The sequence below is a fragment of the Mesocricetus auratus genome, unplaced genomic scaffold, assembly GCF_017639785.1.
Source record: "Mesocricetus auratus isolate SY011 unplaced genomic scaffold, BCM_Maur_2.0 Super-Scaffold_100010, whole genome shotgun sequence".
In the NCBI taxonomy this organism is placed as follows: domain Eukaryota; kingdom Metazoa; phylum Chordata; class Mammalia; order Rodentia; family Cricetidae; genus Mesocricetus; species Mesocricetus auratus.
The window spans coordinates 85087419-85108344 of record NW_024429194.1 but is presented as its reverse complement, the minus strand read 5'-3'; the positions used below and the strand labels follow the sequence as shown (position 1 = coordinate 85108344).

Genomic DNA, 20926 nt, shown 5'->3' with positions numbered 1-20926 from the left:
TGCCGGTGTTTAAGCAGAGACAGGGAATCCTCCTCCACGGTACTTTTGACAGCTCCTAAAGTCATCTTACTCCCTCCTGCTAGCCCTCAAGTCCAGAAAACACTGGAGTGGACCTTAGCTGGGGTTCCAAGTTCATCCCAGTGGTTTTTAACCAAAGGCCTGGGTTTCTTAGCATTAGAACTAAGTCTTTGGGTACAGTGATTTGGCTAAGAATTCGGTTCCCTGTATCTCCAAGAGCAGCTGAGTTGCTCTGTGACAATGGGGGGGGGGGAGCACACGGACGGACGGACGATGACAATGGGGGGGGGACACACGGACGACGACAACAATGCATAATGCATTGATCCTGGGCAGTCTTTATTTTTATTTTATTTTTTTGCATAGGCATAAATTAGAGTCTGGAGAGATTTTTTTTTTTTTTTTAAGAACCAACAGTGCAGCATTTGTGACAGGAGAGCGCAAAACAGCCCTGAGGGCAGGGCTTGTGCTTGCCCTGCCTGGCAGCGCCTCTGACCCTTCCCATAGACCAGGGCCAAGCCCTTCAGAGGCCAGGACTAGGAACTGAGTAACAGCTGGTGCCCCTCAGAATGGGGCTAGGAATCAAGCCTGTAGCTTTTCAGTTAAAAAAAAAAAAGACTTGAGAATTCTATATATAATACAGCAGGGCCCTTAAGTCTAAAAGTCTCTTCCTCCTCCCCATACAAGGTAACTTCTGTCAGCCTCCCTCCCAGCCCCTACCCAACTGCCCACCTAGAGGAGGAACCAGAAGGGAAACAATCTAAACCAGAGCTGACAGCCTAAGGGACTTGCTTTAGAATGGGCAGGGCCCTCACTAGGGTCTCATTAGATGGGAGTGGGCTAGTGTAGCCTCACCACCTTGGCACTGGACCAGGAGAACCTGCAAAGTCATCTCCCCTCTCTCCTACCCTGATGGAATGGCCCCAAAGACAGCCTAGGTCCTCCCTTGGGGGAATGGAAAGCTTGCTCCAGGCACAGGCAGGGTACAGCAGGGATGAAGTGCAGAATAGAGCCCCACCCACATCAGGAGGAAAAGCAATGGTCCCCAACACTGGGGACCCTCTAGGCTGGCACAGACAGCAGTCCACAGAGGCACACAGGAGCTGGTACCCTCCAGGATACAAGAAACCCCAGGGGCCCCATGGGCCATGGTACCTGCCATGCTGGAAGGGCACAGAAGCCTTTACCCAGCGTCTGCCAGAGACAATCCCCACTGCATAGTGCTGAGCACTGCCCTAAAAGGCCACAGGACCCCTAGCTCACCTCCCTGGGGCTTTGACACCTACAGGGGCCCCCTGATGCCAGTTCCTCCACCAAATATAGTTTCACTTCCTGTCTCCCAGTCCTCCGAAGCATGCTACATATATACACCTGGCAGGCGTCTAGCTCTAGGAGGACTGAGAGAGGCATGAGAGCCTGCTGGCAACCTCAAGCTGCTTGGCTGTGCAGGGCGCCCTACACATGCTGCCTCTTCACTCCTGCTCCTGGACGTCAGCGAATCAAGCATGTGCGGGCAGTGGTGGGTTGCTGTGCACCTACTCTCAGAGCAGGGGTAGATGCTGGGAAGGGTGAGCCTCCCGGATGGCTAGCAGCAGGCACAAGGTCTCAAATGACTAGTGGGCAGGCTCTCCGTGCACCCGGAAGCGGTAGATGCATGTATACTCGGGGTGGCCCCAGTTGGTCAGGACCCGAAGCTCCACAACTTGATATGTGGTCATCTTAGAGGTCTAGGTAGAGAAAAGGGGCTCAATGTCACAGTGTCCTTTGACACCTCACCAACAGAAGGGGCTCAGGGAGTCACCTCAGCAGCCAGATGTTTCCTCCCTTGGGGCTCAAAAATAACCAAAAAAAAAAAATCCACAGAATTTCTAAAGTTTCTGTCTATTTCCTAGAACAAAGTTCCTAGGCCAAAGGCCCTGGGAGACTTCAGGATTCCAAGTAAGTAACAAGGACCAGCACAATTCATCAGAGACCAATGAATTCATTCCCAGCCATGGTTAGCATTATCAGTGCATGGAACTTTCATGGGAGGCTTGTGGACAGGGCTTGCTGTCTTCTGAAGTGTGTATCTAGCCTGTACTCTATGCTTAAAAGCCATAGTGTTACAGGACTGAAAAGCTGGCCCAGCAGTTAAGAGCACTGGCTTCTTTTCCATGTGATCTAGTTCCATTCCCAGCACCCATATGGTAGCTTATAGTCTGTAACTCTGGTTCCAAGGCATCCAAAGCCCTCTTCTGGTCTCCTAGGGTACCAGGCAAACAAATGGTGCACAGACATATATGCAAGCAAAACATTCTCTCTCTCTCCTCTCTCTCTCTCTCACACACACACACACAGGAAAAACAACCACAAAGAATTAAAATGAACTGAGCTCCATCGCTGGCACCAGAGCCTGCCTCTGCCGGGCATGGAAGATGGAATGCCCACTTCCATTCAGGCCACAGGCCCTTTCTGAGACTCTAGCTGACTGTATGGTCATCCTGAACATCCGTCATAGTTACATCCTTGTCACAGCCCTTCTTTAATAGAACTCACTTCGGTGGCGCCCGTCATCGCTGTGTCACAGACAGGAGAGTCATCTCTCCCCTGTGCCCTGAACTAAGGCAGGACGAAAGACAGATCTCTGAGCCCTGTGCCTGGCACCGCAAGTACAGGGAGAGCCTGCTCTTGACGCTGTGAGGGACCACCCCGTGAGCACACATCGTGTACCTGGAAATAGAAGGTCTGGATAGGCTCCCCATCCTGGTCGTAGACAAACGTGCCAAGAAGTGTCCCTTCCTGCTGCAGGTCTTCATCAAAGCCCTGCAGAAAAGCATACGGGAACGGGGGAGAGTCAGGGAGGGCCGCTTCACTCTCACCAGGTGTCTGGCTCTCCTCTTAAATGCACTAACCCCCTCACTGCCAGGGCCACTGAAATGTGATACTCAGCAAAGACACCTGCTCTACACCCCCACCCCGCCACCCCGCACAGACCAGGTACTCACAAAGATGGCAAAGTCCTTGGGAGCACTGGAGATAGTGCTGTTGGGTGACAAGGCCTTGGGCACGTGCTCTAAGGTGACAGCTGTGGGGCGGATCCGGGCAGAGAGGCGGACCACGGCAAAGCCCTCAGGCCCCTGGAAGGCCCAGCAGTTGCCTGGGTGCACATCTGGCTGGAGGGGTGAGAGGCGCGTCGGGTAAGGCTTTAATCCAGGTCTTGTGCCTGAGACAGGGGCATCCCCCACTGCGTTCAGAGTCATGGGGCCTCACTGACTGCCCACCTGGAGAATGACCCGGGGTGACTGAGAGTGGTACCACAGAGGGATGCCGAAGAGGCTGAGGAGGGCCGTCTTTGTCTCGTACGTCTCGGAACAGCGGGTACTGATAACACTGGCTCCTGTCACAGGAAAGCAAGGTTTTAAAACTCACAGTGGGGAGGCCCAATAAGCTCTGGCAGTTCCAGGGCTGAAGAGCCATGGCCTGATTCCTCACAGACCATGAAGGACATGTACCTCAAGCCCAGTGCTAACACAGATTCACAAGGCCTCTCCCAGCCAGAGATGCCACCCAGTACCTCATGGCTTCCCTCAGCCATCGTGGCCTTGGTTGGGAGTCCAGGTTGGGTGTGTGGTCGGTACTAGCCCAAGCCCTCTCTGCTTAGCGCTGGGCTGCCTGGGCTTAGCACTAGCCATAGTAAGGACCAAGTTAAGGCCAAGCGGTGAAGACAGCACACACCTCCTGATTCCAGGGCGTAGTCTACCATTCCAATTCGATCCTCACTGTAGCGCTGCAGGGCCTGCTTGACGATCCGGTGCACTTGCTGAAACATGTCCCCAGAGACAGTGGTGGTGTGAAAGGGGCCCAGGCACCACATGCCCATGGACTGGCTGCTGGCACCAACAGCACCCAGCAGGCCTTGTACACCTCCACCACCCACACTTGGCCAGACATGCAGCCAGGACGCCCGTCACTCATGTCCTGGGATGTGTGAGGAGCTGGCTATATAGGACTGTTCAAGTCTGTAGCTTCCCGGAAGAAAGCAGTGTGCCGGGAGGGCAGGCATCCCTTACCTCCTCCGTCACCCCGACCACGCCTTCTTTCTGCAGTGTCCGTCCCAGAGAGGCTGCAGCCTCCCTGGCTGACTTGCCCTGCATCTCAGCCATGCTGGCAAGGATCTTGCTCTCCAGCTCCTGCAGCTGAGCATGCAGTTCGTCTCTCTGTAGGAGTCCACCACCGGCACCCCTATCGCGGAGAAGGAACTGACTGACCCAGTCAGGGAACTGGGATTCCACCTAGGGACAAAAGCAGTGACACTGAGAAACTTGCAGAAGGCCAGGGGTTGCTATGGCAGGGCTGGTGACCCTGAGAGTGAGGGAAGAGGTTAGGAACTACTTTCCAGGGAACAATGACCAGGAACGGGAAGCATCTCCCCCAGAGTCCAGGTCTGCATCAGTCTAACGGTGCATATGCCTCCAGACCGACAGGCCAGGATACAGCCCCACTGATAGACCCCGCCCCCAGGTGGGTGGTCTGGAGAAGATGTTCGCCCCAGGCTCTGCTCTGCATAATTCCAACTCACATCAGCCCTGGCAGCCTGGATTTTCTGTGGCAGCAGTCCCACCTCATCTGCCATGGAGTCCTGTCTCAGAGTCAGGGCGGCCAGCTCTTGCCGCAGGCTGGCCAGCTGGGCCTCCAGCCGCCCCAGCTCCTTCACAGAGCTCTGCTGGAAGGCCTCCTGGGTCATCCTGGTTGGGGGGCGGGGGGGGGGGGGAAGCAAGAGAAGGGCACGGTGAGGAAGGGAGAGACTCCTGTCATAGGCGTACGCCCGACACTCACTGAACTTGGGAACTAGCTTGCCTGTCTCAGCTAATTCTGGAGTACACAATTCACGACACCATGCCTTCCCAGCTCAGTCATAAGAGCGTGAGTCACATGGGCCAGCCCACAGGCCCCGGCCTCACTGCAGGGCCCTGCCACCCCCAGTCCTCACCAACCTGCCCTGTCCCTGAGACGCTGCAGGCAGGGCCCTAAGCTAAGTTTCAACCAGCCTTCCCCAAGGGACCAGCAGAGCCCTAATGGGGCGGCAGAGGAGGCCTTGGCCAGATGGCAGCTATTACCTTTGCCACTCTGTCTTCAGTTGCTGGACATGAGCCTCAGACTCCTGGGAACAGGAAGAAGGAACAAGGACAAGAAATGAAGAGTTCAGAGACATCTGAGGACCTGTTCTTTGCTTAACCATACATCCCTGCCTCGGGGCCTCCCAGCCCTTTGAGCAGAGATCAAACCGGTTGAAGCCGAAGTCCTTCTGCGGGTCTCTCTAGACGCATTCTTACTATGTTTACGTTCACTGAGCACAAACACACCCAGCGCAGCTACCATCCCTGTCCCATACACATCCCGTGGGCATCTATCTGAGCATGAGACACTCCCCATCTAGTCAACACCCCAGCAGTAGTCGTGGAAGAGCCGAGGGCAGATCTGGGTTTGTGTGAGATACCCAGTACAGCGCTACATGCCCACTGACCTGAGAGGCCTGGACAATCTTCTTGAAGAGGTCTTCCGAGTCTTGGTGATGCTCTGCCCTCAGGGTGGCCAGTTCTTCCTGCCAGACATGAGGAGGAAACTAGTCTTTGTGTTTGCTTTGTTTCGTTTTAGACAGGGTCTCTCTGTAGCCCTGGCTGTCCTGGAACTCCGAGATGTAGACCAGGCTGGTCTCAAACTCAGAGATCCACCAGCCTCCGCCTCCTGAGTAATGAGACTAAAGGTGTGCGTCACCATGCCCTGAGAGACTGAAGTGTGACAGCTGCCCTTGGAGGACCACTTGTGACCAGGACTAGTGTAACTGGGCTTGTTCTGGGACTTTTAACTGCAGGGTTTCAGCTCCTGGCCTTATGCTGCAAGGCTCTGAAATACAAGGAGTACCGCCTAGTGTCTAACACTTTACTGGTGTCTGGCACTATGCCAGGCACTCCCACATGGAAGATGGTCATTCCCACCTTGACAGGGTGCCTGGCAAGTGACTCTATGTTATACGTTACTGTCCCCTTCACGCCCTGCTTGGATTCCTTCACCCCAACACGTGCACTTTCAGGGGTTTCTATGGCATTACCCTTAGGGGATGTTCAGTCCCACACCCAGGCAATGCTGTTCCCCCACCTGGATACGAGACACTGTGTCCCTGCGCAAGTCCTCCTTCAAGGCAGCCTCACGACGGCTCACCAACCCTTCCAGGAGAGACAGGGTATCTTCGTGGCTCAGGCCACTGCCGCCTCCGTGACCAGTAGCCCCCTGCCTCAGCTCCAGGCGTTCTAGCCGTATGGCTTCTTTCTGCCAGTTGGAGGAAAACTCGGCAGCAAGAGTTTCCAGGCGCCGCTCCAGGGAGTGTACCCGGGAGAGGATTCGCTGCTCAGCCTGGTGGGAAAGGACAGAGGTTAAGGCCCAGGGGAGCCTACCACAAGACTGAACTCAAACAGCAGGCAGAAAGAGCATTCAATGGGCTCCTGACTCAGCACAGCTGGGACATGACAGCAAGGTGCACGCCTTTAATCCCAGCACTCGGGAGGCAGAGGCAGGCAGCTCTCTGTGAGTTCGAGACCAGCCTGGTCTACAGAATGAGTTCTAGGACAGCCAGGGATATCTAGTGAGACTCCTCTCTCTTGGAAAGAAAAACTTAAAAAAAATAAAAAGGCAAAACCAGCTGGGACATGGCTAGTAGTTGTGGCATGTGCCAGGAGATACAGGGCATGCACTGCAGGGGGAGGGGCGGGGCAATGCTCCCTAAACATGTAAACATCAGATCCCAGAGTGGAGGGGAAGGTGGCTGGGTGAGGAGGTCGTCTGAACACAGGAACTGGCCAGAAAAATTTCATGAAGTTGCAGAATGGTCACAGGATCCATCTAGGCACCCCATGAGCTGTATAAGGTTGGGATGGGGGGCAGCTTTTGGCTTTCACATGCTTTTGCTCTTCCATAGATAACCACAGCAAAAGAGGAATAGTTTAAAAGCTTTGCATTTTCCTCATTTAAATGAATGTCCTACAGAGAAGGTACAGTAACAGCCATTTAGACTAAGGCTGGCATCGGATAGTGTGTCATGAATTCTGAAGACTGTTTCTGGTCAAACAACAAAACCTTTGCCAAGAGAAATTACAAAATGCAATCTAATTTAAAGGGCAAAGGACTTTGGGGCAGAGACTTCAGGTTTTAGAAATTCTGTTTTAAACATATGCTTGCATGACTCAAAAGGCTGCAAGCACAGAATCCATTCGGAGCCTGTTCCACCCTGCCCTGCCATCACCTCTCGAAACCAGCAGTCTTCACTGGTGTCCACACTAGCAGAAACAAACCAAGCTCTGCTGGGTTTACTTCCCCTTTCCTAATGAAAAGTGGCCCAAGACTGAGTTGCTCCTCATCTCTTCAAAGGCCATCATTTCAAGAACTAAGATCATTGTCAGGAAAAGGACCTTACTGGAATACATAATTTAAAAGCTTAACTCAGCGGGTACAAGTGATGTTCAAATCAATCAGTAGAGGACAAAGAGTTGGGGGTGCATTGTTTGTTTTGTTGAGAAAGAGTCTCACTTAGTCCAGACTGTCCTGTGGTTTACTATGTAGTTCAGGCTAACTGCAAATTCACGGTGATTCTACTGCCTTAGCCTTCCAAGTACCAGGACTACAGGTGTAAGCCACCATGTCCTCCTGAGATGAAGAGATCTGTGTGTGCCATGCTCGTGTGTGTGTGTGTGTGTGTGTGTGTGCGCATGTGGGTTTGCACATGTATGTGAAGATGTACTCGCTTGTGCACAAGGGGAGGCCAGAGGTTGACATTAGGCGTCTCCCTCTATGGCTCTCCACCTTATTTTTAGAGACAGGCTTTCTCATTGGACCTGGAGCTCACCATTAGCCTGATTGGCCAAGTCCTCAAGATCCGCCTGACTCCATCACCACCCCCAGCACCAGGGTTACAAGTATGCATTAGTCATACTGGGGATCATACTCACACAGCAAACATGTTGTGCACTGAAAAAGCCCCCCAGCCCTGGGACAGAGTTTTGGGTGTCCTGTATTTCTACTACATTCTGGTTATATGTCCACTTGCTACCACAACTGACTGCAGGCTCCTGGAAAGCGCAGCCTGCACCTGCCCCATCTTAAGACCTGAGCAGATTATAAACTGACCACTGTCTCTCATTCCCATGTCTACAGCTTCTGCAGGCTGCCTGTTGGAGGGGCTTCCCTCTCCTTGCCTCTCCCTCCTTATTTCTGGTCTGTCCCTAATAATTCTCCAGGTCCCAACTCATCTGGCTTGTTTCCCCTTCCTAGAACACAGCTGAGCTGCTATGGGAGCAAGCCCAGGCTAGCCTAGTAGGTGAACAAAGATTACCTGGGGGCAGCTGGCCCACTAAGCAACCCACTAACCACCTGTCCTGGATCAGTCCAAAAGGGCCCACTGGGCCTTCCAGAACCACATACTTGGAATCTTAAGCCACAAGTTAAAGTTGGGGGAAGGATGGGAGGTGCCTGATCAGGATGTTACACACAGAAGCCGTGGCAATATGGAGAAATCACACTGAAGGGCAACAAGACCGTTTGCCAGCCCCTTCCTTCTGCTTTCTTAGTATGTACACAACTTGAGTCATGTTTAGGGGAAAGTTAGCTCCCCCATGACCTATACCTCCAACAGCAAGAAAAGGGTGTTGCAGTCTTGTGGCTTGTGTGAGCTGGGGTGCTACCTGTAAAGTGAGGCCGGAGAAGTCCACTCCCCGCTCTCAGCACCCATGGACTCACCTGCAAGTGTGGGGAGGCATCTCTGGATTCCCACACCTCCGGCTGCCTCCTGCTCTCCTTTGCTGTCCACCAGGAGGCCAAGGTGGGCTGCAATGTATGCAGCCCGAAGGGGTAAAAATACCAAGCACCTAGGCACAGGGAGAGAGTGCTTAGAATCTGTCATATGGCCTGTGTCACTCATTGTGAGTGCTGTTCTACCAGGGGTGGAAACAACACCCTTTGACCTCACAGCTCATTCATGCTCGTATCAGTCTCTGGGTTATTTCGATCATTCCAAGACAGTGACACTTCTGTGAGAGCACCTTCCTTTACCAGCTCTAGATTTCCAAGGGTGGAACCCAGCCCTGATGGTAGTCCTCACTGTCTCAGTGCACAGCCCCCTGGGGAGCTTTGACAACTACCACTGGCTGCCCTATCCAGAAGAAGGGTTAGGTGTCTCAAGCAGTCATTTGTGAGTGGGCTGAGCAGCTCCACGGGCTGCTGACACCGAGCATCACTCAAGACACACAGCACCCTCTTCAAGGTGGGACACCGAGGCCCCAGGATCAGGGCCCAAGACTGCAACCACAGAGAAACAGAGTGTCTGAAAGACAAGTCATGCTTGCCACTTAGTTATCTGCCATGAGCAGCAAGGCGAATGGAATATACACAGTCACTAGGTTGTGTAGACACACTCCCTGAGCCCTCCCTACTCACACCTACACATGCCCTGGCTGAGACACCAGCTCCATCAACCTCACAAGAAAACAGTGAAGCTCAGACTAAGCTGTGCTCAATACCTGGGAAAGTGCTGACAGGATAAACACTACGCTGTCACAAGCCATAAAATAATTATTATTCTAAGGGTGATGCCCAGTTTCCACTAGGTATTAACAAGTTGTTCTTGTAATAGGAAACAAAAAGGCTACATAGAGAAGCCCCGTCCCAAAAGACAAAACAAAGACAAAAACCAAAACAACAACAACAACAACAACCCCAAAAAACAAAACAAGAAAACAACTCTCTACAAGCTGTTGCAGTCATCGAAAGTGAATCTGGGACTACACAGCCACATCACACGAAACTGAAAACTCAGTGAAATTGCCCATGAGAAGCAGAGGCAAAGACGACAAGAAGGTCCTGTGCCAGGCAGGGCTGTGGGTGAGCAGCTCTTAATGTCCCAGCCAGTTCTTTTTTCGATGTTTCACAGCTTCTAGCTTAAAGGCAGCCAAAGGTTTCACTTGATCTTGTAAAAACAATCCACTTGCACACTCTGTCCTGATTTGGAATACAGAGAAAATAACTGCTCCTAATAATAGCTCAGAGTTCCTGCTTGCTACTCACAGAGTGGCTGTCCAGGGGCATGTTCCTCCCAGAGGCACTCTGTACCAGAGCCAGAGCAAGGTCAGAAGAGGCATATATCCCCTCAGCCCTGGGATACTGTCAGACAGGACAGCCTGGGTCAGCAGGGCGGGGTTGAGGGGATGAGAAAGCAGGCCCAGCAGTCCACTGGATCACCGTCAGCCCAGCCACTGCCACGCCCTGCCCCTGCCTCTAGCTCCCCTCCCTTCCTCCCTGCTCACCATAGGTGAGACCAGTCAGGAGCAGCAGGAACAGGAGGAACCACAGGAAAGTCTTCAGGTTCAGCGAGAAGTGCCTGGACCTCGGGAGGGCAGAAAGAAGGCTGACATCAGATGTGGGATCTGGGCCTCCGTGCTCCACTGGGTCCCTTGGGACTTTTCTAGAATTCTAAACTAGAATTAAACATGTACCCTTGAGCTTCCCATGGGACTAGGGCCAGTCTAGTCCACCAGAATGGTACCTGTAGGTTCTAAGAGTAGGGAAATTTGGATTCTATTTTTTTTTAAGATTTATTTATTATGTATACAGTGTTGTGTCTGTGTATATTCCTGCACACCAGAATTGGGCACCAAATCTCATTACAGATGGTTGTGAGCCACCATGTGGTTGCTGGGAACTGAACTCAGGACCTCTGGAAGAGCAGCCAGTGCTCTTAACCTGAGCCATCTCTCCGGGCCCAAGCTCTACAAATTTTAAAACTTATTTTTAACTATGCGTATATGTGTAGACGTATGAGTGCGTGAGTGCAGGTGCTTTCAGAGTCCAGAAGAGGGCGTTATATCCCCTGGACTTGAAGTTATAAACGGTCGTGAGTCACCATGTGGGTACTAGGAATCTAACTCTGGAAGATCTAGGAATCTGTTCTGTGGAAGAGCAGCCAGTGTTCTTAACCACTGAGCCATCTCTGCAGCCACCCCGCACGCCCACCACACATATATTTTTGAGAGAGGGTCTTAATAGGCAGCACAGGCTGACCTGGACTGGCTCCTGACTGGTTCTCCATTCTCTGGGGTCCACTGGTGACTGCCCCTGTTCCCAGCAGCACTAGCCATGCTCCATGACCTGACCTTGGCCAGAGATGCCCTGACCTCCTGGTCTAGCCTTTGCTCAGTGCTCACGTGGCCCTAGGCCTCTGCTCTGCTGGTTTGGGAACTTTTTTTTTTTTTTTTTTCGAGACAGGATTTCTCTGTAGCTTTTTTGGAGGCTGTCCTGAAACTTGCTCTGTTGACCAGGCTGGCCTCGAACTCACAGAGATCCACCTGCCTCTGCCTCCTGAGTGCTGGGATTAAAGGTGTGAGCCACCACCGCCCAGCTGGTTTGGGAACTTGGGGAATAACCCCACAGCATCCTTGGACAATGCCTCTTCATGGCTTCTGACCATGAACAGACACCTCTGGAATGTAGCCTGTCACAGGCTTAAGGAGGAGTCAGGACTTTGTACCCCACTTTTAAATTAGTGCCTCATGGTTTGTGGTTTGCCAGCAGGAGCAAAGCCACCCTTTCTCTGAGGACTGGAAGTGGCTGAGCTGGGTGGTACTTGGTTCCTAGGAAACCTGTGTCCCAGAGTGTGGCTGGAAGAGTTACTAACAATGCCAAAAGCTCGGATGCTCTATCAAGCCCTGTGCTACCAGGTCTTTCTGATTCATCATCAGGGCTGGAGTCTTGCTCACCTGGTTAAGACGAAGACGTCCAGGAGGGAGGCAGCAGTCGTCAGGCGGTACCAGGTGGTGCCAACCCACCAGTAGAGAAGACCAAAGAGTCGGCCTGAAAAGTGGCCAGTAAGCCCAAGACTTGGTCACACTTAGCACACTACCTTTCCCCATCTGTGTGCTACCTGCCCACCCCTTGACCCTCCGTCCCACTCCATGCCCAGCCCATTCTGGAGTGGCTCCTGCCCAAACCTGCAAGGGCTTTCCCACAGCTCCTGGTGCCCAGTGATTACCCCACAACAGGCCTTCCCAACTCCGTGGGCTGGGCCTGGGTGTCCAGTCAGACACAGTAAGAAGTGGCTGCTGCAGAGTGTGGAAGTAGCCAAGCACATAGCAACCACCCACCTGGAAAAGTGACCAGTGTCCAGACAAATGAGCCTGCCCGAGATGCTGCACTCCTTAGTCCTGACCCTGAACCATGCTGCTCAGAGTCCGTGTAGCCTGCAGGGAAGGGAAGGAAGCAAACTCAACTCCTCACAGTCCCTGTGAGCCCTGGATGTGGAACCCAATCTTCCCTCGAGCTTAAGCCTCTCATCCTCCTCCCAGAGTATCAGACTGGCCCAGCACACAGTAGGTCAAGGAATGTTTGTGAGTTGATGGAATGGGAGATCTCCAACATCTTTTTCCTGGTGCTGGAGACCTGTGCTTCCCTCCAGCTTAAGCCTCTCATCCTCCTCCCAGAGTATCAGACTGGCCCAGCACACAGTAGGTCAAGGAATGTTTGTGAGTTGATGGAATGGGAGATCTCCAACATCTTTTTCCTGGTGCTGGAGACCTGTGCTTGCTAGAGCACTGTACTGTGCCTCTGAGCCACGTCCCCAGGCCCTGACAACTTATTTCCCCTTTGCACCCTCTCCTGGCTAACAAACTCCAGGCAGTTGCTTAGACCCAGACAAGGGGATCACTCCTGCAGAGAAATTACTGAGTATTGACTATGTTTGAGTCCCAGGTTAAACTGCCCTAAACACAGTGGTATGGTCCTGGGTCACTCACAGACTAGTGGAGGACATCTAGGACACAAAAGTCTTAGGTATTGCTTGGGTCGGGAGGGAGAACTGTGGTGCAACACCCAGTTAGGTGTGCACATGTAGGAACACACACACACACACACACACATGCGCGCACGAGAGAGAGAGACAGAGAACCACCCAAGGTTGTATGTTTGCTAGGCAAATTGTCTACCACTAACTATCCCTGGCTCTCAGTGAAGCTGGGAAGTGCCCACAACATGTGAGGTCTTCTCACACTGTCAAGGTGCCCCTTGTGTCCTTGGTCCCCTGTAGCCTTAGAGTCCACTCACATGGGCTAATGAGACAGTACCTACCTGCAAAGTCATCCTCTGAAGAGTAGCCTGAGGAAGAGCCGAAAAAGTCCTCTGAGACCTTGCTCTCCGTGGTGAGCCCGTTGGCTTTGCTGCTCTCCGAGCCCCCTGTGCCTCTCCTCCTCCTCCCCCGGAGGTCCCCACCTGGCAGGGGTGGGGGTTGTATGAGCTTCCACAGCATCCACCCTGGTGGACCTGGGCTGAGGGATGCTCAGAAGAGCACCAGGAGCACCGACAGGGCAGGACTTTGGGGACCAGGTCTCAGGAGGGAGAAGTGGGGTACTCACTCCAGTACGGCTCACTGTGTAGACGGTCATCCAGGAGGGCACTTCTGGCAAGGGATGCGGCCCGGGGGCTGCCTATGTAGGACTCCCGAACCACAGACTCGCTATAGTAGGAGGTGTGGGAGTCAGAGGAGGGGCCCAGCTGCGGAGCTGGGGACAGGCGCTTCATGTTGCTGGATTTCCTCTTCAAAGTCCTGTGGGTCAGCCATGAGGGGAGAGGCAGGAAGTCGGCCTAGCCAGGCAGGGGAAGCCAACAGCCCTGGTGGGTCCACTTTGTGTGGGTAGGTCTTGTTGCCAGGCGACCAACAACCCATCTACTTCTGACTGTTTCCCAGCACAGGTACTCCTCTGCTCCTGGCATCTGTTACTGAATCTCACCAGAGAGGGGCGAGCTCGCCAGTAGGAGCCATCGTTCAATTCAGGTTTCTAACTTCAAAGCCAAACACTGACCCACGCTTCCTAGTGGGACTAGGCGTTTCCACAACCTAGTGAAAACCTGGACAAACCTGACCTGGCCTGGCCTCCCAGACTAACCAGAACCTTAGGGGCCTTATGGCTGCAAGGGAGCAGGATGACAGGCGTTGCTGTCCAGTCACAGGCCAGCTACTGAGGCCCTACAGATGGTGAAATGTGAGGTGTGGGCCTGGGGAAGGCGACTGGACCGCTACACCTGTCCACAGTAGACTTGCTGTTGTGAGCCCAGCTTACAGCTTTGGTGTTTCCTGCCTGGCTTTTGTGTGAAGCTGCCTCTCCCCACTTCCTGTTCACTGAACCTGAGGCTGGGTGGCCCCTGCTCACAGTGTGTGGCGAAGGCAGCATCCTGGGTCCTGGCAACCTTACAGGTTCTTGAAGAAAGGCAGACCCCTCTTGACCAAACAAACACAGGCATCTCATCTCCACCCACAGGAGCGGCCCGAGGAGGAGCCGCCTGCTGCTCCTACCTCAGAGGACTGTCTTTAAACAGGGTGCTCTGGCTTCCTGCCACGGAGCTCGCGCCACTGCTGCTGCTGCCATCGTTGTCATCCTGGGAGTAGCGTGTGAGGCGCTGGCTTCGTCTTGACATGATGGGGCAGGGTAGGGACTTCTCCTGAAGAAAGACTTGGGGGGGACAGGACAACATTTAAGATGTGGGGCTACCCAGAGGAGACACTACCTCACTGCAGAGAACAGGTGCCCTGCACACCAGGCAAAGCAGCCCTGTGATGCGGGGCCTCTCTCCACTCACCTCTGGCTACTGCCTGCCTTGGGGTTTACTTAGGACTCTGGAGCCTCTTCCAGGGCCCCTTTCGCAAGGTTTCCTAGTTGCTGTCTTTACCCTCCTTGGCGCTGAGCTCTGTGGGAGCCAGAATTGGGCCTCTGATGAGCAGCGGAGATTGACCTGTGACAGGCACTTGGTAGTGCTTTGATAACTATTTCCTGGGTGCTCTCCAGCCCTTCCCCTCCCCAAACGGGTGCTTTATCCTCTTCCTATGCTGCCCAGCCTCAGACCCTTGCTCCCTTTCCACAGGCACGGTTCCTTTCCTTCCTTCCAGTCACAATCACTGGTTCAGGGCCCCCGCCACATTCCGAGTGCCCAAACCCTTCACCCCTACATTGCCATGGTGCTCATATTCTGCAGTCCCTCAGCACCTTGCAATGTGACATCTTGATGTGGCAATGATAAGTGACCACTGGCTATCTGGTTCCTTTCCTACTTATTAATGACCCTGGCATAAGCAAGGTGGCCATCATTCCCCACCTACAAGGGAGGAACCTGGGACACTAGCCAGGTCTCTCTCTGCTCAGACCTGAGGGCTGCAGGGTCTGGACGTTTGCATTCCATCAAAAGGTTTACAAGTTTTTTGGATAGCGTTACAGCTCCATATAACACACACTTGGAGCACAGCTGTAAACTATGTGGTTACACAGTGCTTACACAATGAATATTTGTTAACGATCTAACGTAGAAGGTACAAGGTGGAGCTGTTGAGTATTGTTGCAGTCTGGCCTACGGGACGGGCACAGTCACCCCATGGGGTGGGGTGACATTGGTAAGAAGGCCAAGGTGAAAAGACCTGACCTTGCACACGTGAGTGAAGGTAAACAAAGCTGGTAAACAAAGCTTTCATCGCTGATTACCAAAACAGGCGGCTCAGAGCCTGGGCCAGCAGGGATTTAAAAATGTATATCCTAACAAGAGCTCCAGGTATTGTGACTTTGTATCACTCCTGATAGTCCTGGTAGACAACGACCTCCCAGCGGTGGGAAACACACCTGAACCCTGACCACGGAAACCAGAAGGTCGGGTTCATCCAGCTAGCAAGACAAGCAGCCTCCTGTCTGGGCTAACTGGCGCCTTCCCAGGAGGCATGTCCATCTGGCATCCTTGAATCTCTTTAGCGGTGTTGGTAAAGGGACCAACGGGTAGTAGCCAACGCAGGAAGTTGGCCTGGGTCCTGGGTTGTATTCTAGTCCTTATAAGGTAGTTCCACCCATGACTGCCACCCCCACCTGGGAGCTCCAGACACCTACACCCTCCTCCTCTTAACCCCTGCCCTGCTGCAGCAGAGGAAGCCTTTGCCGGGGGAGGGGGGAACATGTTTAGGCAGTACCCACGCTGTTGTTGGCAAGAATCTAATCATTCCGGGGGTGGGGAGATAGGGTACTGAACGCTTACAGTGTGCCACCTCCCAGCACTCCCAGGGCTGTACGGCCCTTATCTTTTTCATGCTGCATCCTGTTGTCACAAAATAGTTTACCACAGTAGCCATACAGGTTTCACAAGATGACAAAGGTCTACGCTGTGGGGAGTCGCTAGGACAGACACTTCTCTACCCCGCCGTCAGTTACAAACCCTCAGATAAACATCCTTCCCCACTCCAGAGCCCTCATTACAACTAAGACGTAGCCCCTATCTTACACGTGACATTTCCACTCCACTTCCCGTGGGACACGCAGAGTGCTCCAGGCGCTCAGCCCCTGTCCTGGCTCTAAGTCACACCCCGGCGCGCGATGGCTTTGTTTTGGTTTGGTTGGGTTAAGCTGTTTTGGAACTGAGCTAAATGGGCCTCTCTCTCTCCTCCCCCCCCCCCAGAGTTGTGACAGGCGGAGGTGGCGCAGGCTGGGAACTTCCAGTGCCAGGAATCGGTCAGTGGCACTGCCCTGGGCCGGTTTGGGGCGGCTGGGTCTTGGCTGCCCTCCTCCCCGGAGGCTGCTGAGGAAGTCCCGCCTGGGGACAGCGCCCTCCCCGTGACCGCGATGCGTCAGGGCGCCGGCCCGCGGGTGGCCCGGGGCGTGCGCCGCGCGGGGGCTGGAGTGGTCCGGCCTGGCCGGACAGGGAGGCGCAGGACGGCGACCCGAGTCAGGCAGGCGCGGGTCCGAGGGAGGCGGGTCCACCCCGTCCCTTACCTTGCGTGGCTCTTCCCGCGTCGGGGTCCCGAGGGCGGCGCCTCACGCCGGTCCGAGCCGGGCCCGGGACGCGCGCGGAGCAGAGACGCGGGACGGCGCGGGGTCGGTGGGCGGACAATGCAGCCGACGGAGGCCCGCGCTGCGCGAGTGGGGCAGGGCGGCGCGCGCGTGGCCGAGTGTGTATGTGTGCGCCTGTCAGTCAATGCTGACAGCCTGCAGCCCATTGGCCGGGCCCAGACGGCCCGCCCCGCCCTCCGTCGCCGCCCATTGGCTGGTTTGAACACAAAGGCCCCGGCTCGGCCCGCCCTCCGCGTGGGCCCTGGAGTGCGCGCGTGGGAAGTGGAAGGCGAGTGCGACCTCCGGGCTGTGAGCGCTGAGTGTGCTCCTCGCGCGCCCCTGCCCACGCGCGCCCCGCGCAGGGCCCTAAAGGCTTTAGGTGAGGGCGCACACTGGGTGTTGTGGAAATGGCCCGAGGGAAGGGTGCGGGTGGAAGGTTCCCTTCGGGGGCTCGCGCTGAAGGGTGGCGTGCGGGTGGTGTGGACGGCTTGCCAAAGCCATCCGTGTCTGCCCATTTTAAAGACAAGGGGACAGGTTCGTGGAGGTTTTCTGTTTCGTTTTGTTTCTCTTGAAGAGCCACTCAGAAGTAAAGTTGAGATTGGAAGATTAATTCTGTTTCCATTCTGAGGGTGAAGTTTGGATTCCAGGATCGGCAGGATACCTAGCCAGAACGTCCAGAGTTTCTTTCTTTCCTTTTGCTTTATTTTTCGAGACAAGATTTTTCTGTGTAACAGCCCTAGCTGTCCTGGGACTCGCTCTGTAGACCAGGCTGGCCTCGAACTCACAGAGATCCGCCTGCCTCTGCCTCCTGAGTGCTGGGATAAAAGGCGTGGGACTCCATGCCTAACCAAGCGGCTAGAACCCATTCCTCCCCAACAAAACTTTCACAACAGCATTTCGTCTTAAGGAAGGCGCCGTTCACAGCCTGTGGCAAGAGACAGACGGTAGGGCTGGTGACACATACTTCCACTTTCCTCCCCCTAGAGTGAGTGCCTGACTCCAAGAGCCTGTTCCCCAACCTCCACCCTAACCCAAAAAAAGATTCAGCAGATGCAGCTGGGGACAAAACACTTCTGGTACATTCTTTTCTAAGGAAGATGAGATCCAGTGCCCATCGCGTTAAAGAGCCAAGAAAAAAAATGGGACAAGAAACGATAAAATAGCAAAAGCTGGTTTAAGAAGGCAGTAGGAGACTGAGGAAAACGCTCGTACTGTATTGGATCCACCTCCGTGTAAAACCAGACCCTTACAATATTTTAGGGCAGCTGTGCTAACTAGTGTTACTTCTGAACATCTTAAGCTTGCTGGGTACTGACTCCTGCGTGAATGTTGGCAGAGAAGGAAGGCACCGATTAGAAGCAGCCCCTAATCAGGGAACTGACTCTCGACTCCCTGTTCTGTACTGGCTCACTCTGAGAAGGTGTCTCTACCTCCAACACAGGGCCTGCTTCCCTCTCCTCCCAAGTTGGTGTTTGTGCATTCAGGGCTGGTGCCTGTGGGCTGGCTGCAGGCGATCTTTCCACCTGTGGGACGGCTCCATACATCATTGGGTACTAATCCTGGGTTCTGTGATTGGAACCTAAATGGAAGGGCTTTTCAGAAGTGATTAGGGATTTTGGAGTGAGATGATTCTGGATTATCAGGGGCCTTGTGACAAGAATTCTTTTCAGGAAAAGGCAGGGTTAGGGGAAAGGAGGCAGTCTGACCTCTGGTCAAGTGACGAGGCCTAGCGCGTGGAGGAGTTTCGCTAGAAACTAGGAAGAACAAGGAATGGATGCTTCCTAGAGCAAAGGAGATAACGTGGCCCTGCCACGCCTTGGTTATGGGTGGCCTAGTGACAGATCACAGGAGTTTCCAGAAACAGGGGGATGTATTTCTGTTGATTTAAGTCACCAAATTTGTATCCATTTGTCGTAGCAACCACGGGAAATCACTGCTGGGTTTTAGGAGGTTCTTGGCTTCGGTATCCCAGATTCTCATGACTGCTTCGACCCTCGAAGTCTCCTGACCATTATCATGACAGCTCCTGTCAGACCTTCAAGTTAGTGTCTCATCATTTCTTCCTCCTGCCACCCCCTGTCCCTTCTGGAGAGATCTGGCATTCACAAGTCAGCCTTCTCCCTGCCATCCCCTGGGTCCCCCACTGTCCTGTCTTTCCAACCCTGGGGCAGGGCAGAGATATGGGTAGAATAGGAGCCATCACAGAAGCTGACAGTCACAGAGGGGCCTGACTTTTTGTCCCCCATTTTTTGCCTGTGGTGAGGCCTTCCCTTATAACTCCATGGTGGAGCATATGCATGGACAGTATGCACGACGGCCTGGGTTCCAGCTCCAGATCTAGAAAAAGAAATAATTCAGTTTATGTTTCTACACATGTTCCCAAATATGTTTATGTTTGTGCCAAATTGACAGAAACTAACCAGTCTAACCAGTGCTCTTGATGAAGTTGTCTGCACTGGAGACTCTGAGAATCAGAGCACAGTGGTCTGAGCCAAAGATTTGTAACATCCCACCCCTACCCCAACATAAGACCCCAGGACATCCCTGACTACTGGCCCCCTTCTTGTCCAGGTGAGTGAAAGAAGGCCCACTCCTGTGGAGTTTGGTGGCCCAAGGATAAAGACTCTGACCCCAGGCCAGTGTCCTGCTTACTCACTCAGTGACCCAGGGCAGGTCACTGAACCTCTCTGAGTCATTTTTCTCTTTTTATAAAACGTAATAACAGCCATTCTGTTTGCCACACCAAGTGACTCTGTGGCCTTGAAGAAGTTAATGAGGCTTTCTGGACTCTGTTGCCTCCCCTGTGAGGTCAAACCAGGAAAGGACAAGGTAAGACTTCAAGTCCTCCCTCAGTTTGTCTTTGACCTACAGCCAACGCGGGGGTCACCCTTGCGACACCCACCTGGTAGTGGAATCAGCTACGAGGCCCTGCTGCTCCACAGCCAGTGACAAGTGCGGAGCTCTCTTGTGGGAGACTCTCACTCCTGTGCAACCAAGGGCCCCCCCACTTCTCCCTGCCAACTCAGCACCAGCCAGCAGTCAGGGTGTTGGCGTCTGCCATTTAACCATCACAGGCCAACCTGGCAGGGTGGGGACTTTCATGTCATGCTTCCTAGCTGCAGGAACACGTTTGGTAGGTACCAGAGGGTGGAAAGTCCTGAGAAACCTGGTGCCCCCGGTCCCAGAGGCTGTTTCTCCACCTCCTTGGGATCTGATGTGGGATGCTGCTGTGCTCCGCCCAGCCCTGCCATGGGGCTCCGGGCACCTACGGGCTCTTTCATCCAACAATTCCAAGAGTCTGTCAGCAGGAGCCAGCCCAGTAAAGCTGTTTTATAGAGGAAGCCTGATCCAAAGAGAGAAAAGACGGGGTCCCTGTCACAGTAGGTCAGGGATGTGGGTCTCTACTAGGTGGACGCTCCCAGGCACACAGCAGTTGGCCTAGACTCTTTGGAATGACCTTGTTTTCATCATCTCTGACCCCCACGCCTATTACAGTGCCTGGCTTCTAATAAAATGCTCACTAAACATAGTTTCTAGACCTTCAGTCTCCTGACTCCTGGTCCAGCCTTCAGGTGCACTTCCAGAGCCTGGCCCACAGCCTCTCGTAAGGCCAGGCCCTTGCTTGGGCTGGGCTGGGGCCTGGCTTGTCTCTTTCCCGTTTCTCTGTTGATGAGATCCTGCCAGTGATTCAGTGGCAGGTTCCTAGGTACCATCCGTGACACTGGACCCAAGCTCCCAGGCAGAGCAGTGGCTTCCATGCTTGCTCCCACATTCTACAATCCCTTTGTCCCCGTGCCCCTTGCTCTCTGTTCTGGGATGGGCCCCAGAGGAGTGGCCTGGATGTGCTGAGCACCCAGAAGGAGGGCAGGGGCAGACTGAGGGTCTTTGCTCCATGTCTATGGGCGGTCATCCCTCTGACATAAACAGCAGCTGGGCCAGCTGCCTCAGGGACATTACTGGGCTAGTGGTTTCGAAAGCAGGCCTGAGACTCAGACACTCTTGAAGAACAATGTGGGGTGTGTTATTTAACTGTGTCAGCCTCA

At 53.8% G+C, this 20926-nt stretch overlaps 1 protein-coding gene across 4 annotated transcripts; it reads right to left on the bottom strand.

The window, feature by feature from the left end:
• Positions 1 to 333: 333 nt before the first annotated feature.
• Positions 334 to 16960, bottom strand: Sun2 (Sad1 and UNC84 domain containing 2). 4 transcript variants are annotated; one of them, XM_040754128.1, is made up of 18 exons: positions 16827 to 16960; positions 14381 to 14537; positions 13443 to 13633; positions 13159 to 13299; positions 12180 to 12275; positions 11796 to 11889; positions 10347 to 10426; positions 8785 to 8912; positions 6154 to 6408; positions 5522 to 5599; positions 5115 to 5158; positions 4577 to 4742; positions 4068 to 4289; positions 3733 to 3817; positions 3279 to 3394; positions 3003 to 3170; positions 2728 to 2820; positions 334 to 1745 (listed from the first exon to the last, which is right to left on the bottom strand). In XM_040754128.1, exons 2-18 carry the CDS (start codon positions 14500 to 14502, stop codon positions 1632 to 1634), a joined length of 2193 nt encoding a protein of 730 aa, XP_040610062.1. In that variant the 5' UTR covers positions 14503 to 14537; positions 16827 to 16960; the 3' UTR covers positions 334 to 1631. The 4 variants fall into 4 exon arrangements, with proteins under 4 accessions (XP_040610062.1, XP_040610065.1, XP_040610063.1 ...); XM_040754131.1 differs by having other exon boundaries at positions 10347 to 10420; XM_040754129.1 differs by lacking the exon at positions 16827 to 16960 and adding an exon at positions 16339 to 16442.
• Positions 16961 to 20926: the final 3966 nt, after the last annotated feature.